Genomic DNA, 6,000 nt, shown 5'->3' with positions numbered 1-6,000 from the left:
ACAGAGCTCTCAGCTCTGTAGCGCCAGAGTGATGTTTAATGCTATTTCGAGATTGCTGATCATGAATATATTTTTGATATTTGATTCTTTCAGGAGGTCCTAGCTCTCTAAGAGCCTCCACTCCCAGAAGTTTAAAAATGACAGTTTTTGAACATTCTTATATTATTTAAGACTATTTCAGGGTCAGTGATTACAAATATGTTACTTTGATTTTTGATCCTTTACTAGGGATGAAGCTCTCTATTGACCTCTGTGAAAAATGGCAAATTTCTATTTCAATTGAGAATATTTAGACTTTAAATTGAAGCACACATTTTAATATTTCAAATAACTGGCACAGCTATTCTTGTTTATTACGTACTGCTACCTCATGATGTAAAGCATTACATTTCTTATGCCCTGAGGCTTACACTAATTCAGGCTTTTTCATTCTTTAAAAAAAAAACAGCTAACAACTAATTTGTTCAGAAAGGCATTTAACTTACCCTGACTTACTGACCCTTCTGTCACTTTACTCTCTCTATCCAGGTGTTCAGAATGATTTGCATTTGTATCGCAAACTATATTTGTTCAGGGTTTTGTTGTAGTACTTTGTATAGTTTGTAGTTTTATTCTGGTTTATTGTCTTATTCTAATTTAAAGCTTTGTGTTTCCTGTAGTTATTTTTATTTAGTTTTTTAAGCGGATATGATTTGTTTGCAATGTTGTATATGTCATTGTTCATTTTGAGTTTCTGTGAATCGCTCTGATCATGCAAAGGCGCTATATAGATAAAATGTATAATTGGTCTGAATACGGATTTCAATAGCATTTTGAACCTAATATTGTGCAAAAAGTAAACCGTAAACAGATATATTAAACGATAAAAGTAATCTTAAAGCAACCATACAACTATTGCCAAGACGTTAAAGCATCCCTACAACTATTGCTAAGACGTCGGTTGATATTTGCACACTAAATAATAAGACGTATTTATTTTCAGTGTAGTTCGAAAATATTTCCTCGTTTCTGTGTAATTGAAGGCTCAACAGCTTGAAACGCTAACTCGTTTTATTAAGTATTGGATATATTTTAATGCAGGAAACTGTACAAATGTTAATTTCAACATCTCGCTTACTTTTTTAAGTTGAAAAATGAACAATGTGTTCTAATGGCTCAGCTTTCAGCTACAACTGGGAGACTATGAGGCCTACTGACGTCATAAGTAACCGCCTTAATTCGGCAAGTGGTCACGCTTTGATTGACAACTTGACTGTCCAATCGCTTTGTGCGGGATAACTCGGCAGTGTAGCGGCTGGGCGATTCTAAGAGGCCGGCGACTCTAATCTGCTTTCGGGGTTTTCTACGGTTTTGATTCCAATAAGGGTAATAAAAAGGGAGAAAAAAATCTAGTGGAAAGCGCGATTAACCAGCAGGTAACTAACGGTAAGTGGTGGGCAGATTGACGGGAGGTTCCCACGGCTGCGGTGTAAACGAGGAGGAGATACCAGCGAGAGCAGGGAGGGCTGTCTGAGCCAGGCCGACTGGTTTCAAGACGTGACGAGAAAAAGGGAGAGCGCCGCCTGACGTCCGCCTGCTCGGGGAACGTCACTAATGGAGTCCCTGGTTTTCACTTTCTGGAAATTCTGATAGAGAATTGGAAAGAAAAGTCAAATGACTTGCGAGCTCTTGGTGCTTCCAGAGTCTGAGTTTTTGGTAGTGGAGTTCCGAGCCTTGTGGTGCTTATTTGTTTGAGGTCTGCAATTAGTACTAATTAGGCCTCCTGCTGGAGTAACATGGAGGCCCCGCCAACTGAACACAACCGCTTGGGTATTTGCGGCCTTCCGACGAGAAGACGATCAAGCAGGCTTCTCGAGAAAAGGCGCACAGAATGCGAGAGCGCCGCGGAGAGGCTGCGCCCTGATAAGAATGGAGCAGGGACATACTGTTATGCTTGCTGCCATTCGGCTTCACGGGAACGCGCTAACTCGGATACAGTGAACGGCGCGAAATTTGTTGGGCTGATAAAAGTGGGCCTCTTTAGTAGCACAGAAATGTTTCTTTGACGTTCAGTAGTGCAGCATGTTTCAGTGAGTGAAGATCAGTGATTTCGTTGATTAAGTAGTTATTCTCGGAGCAATATTATTTGGGTTTCAAATTAAAATATTTGAATTGTAACAAACCCTGCATCCGACAGAGTACATAGTAGGAACATAAATTACATGTTTTTAAAATTTGAAATAACTTGTAAATTTACATCAATCTACGCATGGTTGATATTTTGTAATGGAGTAAAGTAGTTAAAGCTGAATATGATTGGAAGATTATATTTTTACTCTTTAAAATCAAAAAAGAATAAGCAATATGATATTTCTAAATGTTGCATTTGTTAATAGAAAAGACACACTTTTAATAGGTTTACTTAGTTACATTTTTGAAAGGCTGTAAAATGCAGTTATTTTACAGCTTAGAATATATGAATGCACTAATTTTATTTTCAAATGGTTATCTTTTATTGTAGTTTAGAAACAAGGCCATATATAGGAACAGAACTGTTGACTCTTAGGATCTGTGAAATAGTGATTTACACATTCAGCAAGAATTGTGATCGCAGGGTCAGTGGTTTCATTAAGATTTTAAAGATAATAGACTATTCTACCCAGTATATTTTTAATTTAAAATTTTGTGGCATTGTTCTTAATGTTTGTGTTTCCTCCTAGATTCATAATACAGGTTTTTGACTGAGGAGAAAAAAAATGACTTGTTAAAGTCCTGTTAGGCCCATTTTAAAACAAACTGTAACTTTTATGGTGTGTTAGGGTTTATTAGTACTGAAGTAATTTTCCAAAATCCATTAAAGTTCACAATACACAATAAAAGCTTTGAATACATTCATTTCCTATTTTGTTGTTTTTTAAGTGATTTCTCAGTATATTATTAAAAAGGAAAACATTGTGAATAAATTTAAAGTTTTGTCTCGCTTTGTTTATATTCAAAGACTCAAGGATATTTTGAATGGGGGGGAGGAAAAAATATTGCGCATCACTTAATGGATGTGAAACTAATATCAATTTCAGGTTGAATTTTGTCTGCTCTTTTTAGTGGAGTAGCAGCAGAGTGTGATCTTTGAAGCTAAAACACTGTGATATGGAGTATTCTATAATGCCTTTGGACAAGGAGGAGGAAAGGTGCATTTTAATTGTGCCCAGCAATTATTTTGGCAAACTTGAGAGTGTGAAATTTAAAAATATATTGAGTTATTCTGAGTTAGTCCGCAATTGCATTTCTAAGTTGTGGGTAGAATAATATTTACAGTTGATCAGTATATCAATGAAAACCTTTAATGGCCAATACGTTGTACTCTTGTATGTGTGCTACCTGAAATATTATTGAACAGTTTTACACAGAGTTGCAACCCCCAATTAATGCAATCATGTGTACATATAATCAATAACAGGTAGTTATTATTAGTGAGATTTGGTACTTTCTATATACATTCACTTGCACTATTATTGGCATGCCTAGTAAAGAGGAAGAGAAGGATATTTTTAAAATAAAAGCACCTTTTTTTGTGAATTATCTTAATCTCGTGCTAAAAAGGTGAGAGAAATCCAATCTTTAACAGAGATAAATTATTTCTAAATCCTAATTAAGAAATTATTTTTAAGAAAACCGTACATGCCTCAATTATTGCCATCCCTGCATTTAATGTTTTGTACAACCTCCCTTTTCCAATAAAATAACATTGTGTCTTCTCTTATAACATCTTATAAGTTAGGCGTATACAGAACAGGGAATTCAGGGCCATTCCTCTTTGTAGAATCTCTCCAGATCATCCAGGGTCCGAGGTCCTCTGTTGTGCCCTTTTCACTTGAGTTCACCCACAGATTTTCAATTGGGTTTAAGTATGGGGACTGAGAGAGCCATGGCAATAGCCTGATTTTTGTATTCCTTTAAAGATTTTTTTGTGTTGATTTGGGCATATTTTTCCCAATCATGGTAATGCTGGAAAATCCAATGATGACCTAGTTTTATATTTTTGGCAGAGGCAGCCAAATTTAAATTTAGAATCTGCTTGTATTTCATGGAGTCCATTATGCCATGTACCCTAATAAGGTTCCCAGGGCCTTTGGAGTAAATACAGCCCCACAACATCCCAGAATGTACACCGTAATTGACAGTGGTGGTTAATTTTTTTCAGATTGGCCTTTTTCCACCAAGCCCAACTGATGGGCTTTTTTTTCCTTTCAAAAAGAACAATTTTCATATTGTCTTACCATAGAACAATCAAAGTTTCAATAGTGTTCAGCGAACTCTAGGTGCATACATTTGTGGTTAAAGGACAGAAAAGGCTTTTTTTCTAGCATGCCTTTCAAATAATCTGTTTGCATGGAATTGGCATTCGATGGCAGTTTTGGAGACTTGGTGATCTCAAGATGCTTCCTTTTTCTGTATTTTTCCAACAGTGATCTTTGGGGATTTTATTTTTTATCCTGCTTGTAATCCTTGTCACTGCATGGCAGCAAAATAAACTTGGGTGCTATTCCAGGCAAGTTGGTAACAGTTCCAGTTGTTGTAAACTTTTTAATTATTGCCCTTACTGAAGATATGGGCATTTTCAGGCAAGTAGCAGTTTTATATAGCCATTCTCTTGCCTTTCCTGTGTTGATGAATGAATAAAGGAGTTAAGCCTCTGTGCCATCTCTTGTTTATAGCCCAACAAATCAGGAAGTCATGGTTCACAACCTGAAAGTTTCTACACACACTGATCAACTTAAAAAAAAAAAAAAAAAAAAAAAAAAAAAAAGTCAGATATAAACGGGAGAAAATGCTTCAGTTAAACATTGTTCATAAGACTTCTAGGATTTCCAATAATCATAGCACATATGGTTTTGTTAAAAATAATTCTTTCTTGATGAAGGATAATTTTTTCTCAGAATAAACTTACTTCAATTAAAGGTTGAATTTCTCTCATATTTGAGATTACCAAAAATTACCAAAAGGTGATTTTTGTTTAGCTATTTTTCTCCCCTTATTTTTCTTTACCAGGGTGCAAATACTTATGGAGGGAACTGTAAATGTAATTATTTATTTACCTCATATTAGCAAAATATAGGACATTCTATACATTTTTATGTTGAAAGAACTCATTAACCCATGATGATTTTTGAATGTTAACTTTTGTAAGCATGAGCTAGAATGGTTGTAATATTTAATGTAGCTTTTATGGTAATTTTACATAAGCTACAAAGTTGGTACCTATGTCATACGTTATTGGTAAGCTTTTGGTTGTTCTTGTCCTTTTCTGTGCCTTTTATTTTACAAATTTATGTGTAGTAATTTTGCTTTTTTATTGTGTTAGTAAGGCTTGCCTCTCTACAAAAAATATTAAACATAATGGCAGTATATTTGCCTTTTTAATATCAATGTACGTTTGTTTTCTCTCCCTTTTTTAAATAAGGAAGACAGCATGATAGCAGAAACTGAGAGTATTGTAACATAGGAAGAATCTCCCAGCAGGTGATGGAAAAACAGACTTTCACCTGAAGCAAGTTCTCTGAAAAACAAACCAGTCTTCATCAGAGAAATCTGAGACACAGCTACTATAATGGCTGAATCTGAAGGGGGCATTTCGCCCTCCTCAGTATACATTCAGCATCAGTACATGTGCAGTGAGTGTGGGCAGCTGTTCAACATGCTGGAGGAAGTGCTGATTCACCAGCAAAGTCACTTTGTTGGGGCTGAAGTCTATGAGGATGGAGCAAGTGGAGAGGCAGAAGATTTGGAAGAAGAAAACAGTCCTCTGATGGAAGAGGAAAATACTGAAGGTGTTGAACAGGTTCAAATTGCTGGACTTGCTGGGGTCCATGAAAGCCATTACCAGTGCCTGGAGTGCGGTCAGTTGTTGATGTCACCTGATGAACTACTTCAGCACCAGGAACTACACATGAAGGATGCACTTGCGAGTCAAGGTAAAGTTACTGATTGAGCTATGCTAGTACTCCCTTATACAATATAATG

The 6,000-nt window shown here is 36.1% G+C and overlaps 1 protein-coding gene across 1 annotated transcript in view; it reads left to right on the top strand.

Annotated features, from left to right (window-relative positions):
- The first annotated feature begins 1,247 nt into the window (after nt 1-1,247).
- Nucleotides 1,248-6,000, top strand: part of znf526 (zinc finger protein 526) — a 30,298-nt gene continuing 25,545 nt past the window's right edge. The window contains 2 exon segments of the mRNA XM_051920881.1: nt 1,248-1,425; nt 5,441-5,951. Coding sequence (XP_051776841.1) covers nt 5,588-5,951 — 364 coding nt within the window. The 5' untranslated portion in view covers nt 1,248-1,425; nt 5,441-5,587.

The sequence above is a fragment of the Erpetoichthys calabaricus genome, chromosome 17, assembly GCF_900747795.2.
Source record: "Erpetoichthys calabaricus chromosome 17, fErpCal1.3, whole genome shotgun sequence".
Classification (NCBI taxonomy): domain Eukaryota; kingdom Metazoa; phylum Chordata; class Cladistia; order Polypteriformes; family Polypteridae; genus Erpetoichthys; species Erpetoichthys calabaricus.
The sequence above is the reverse complement of the archived record's forward strand: the minus strand, read 5'-3'. Positions and strand labels throughout refer to the sequence as shown.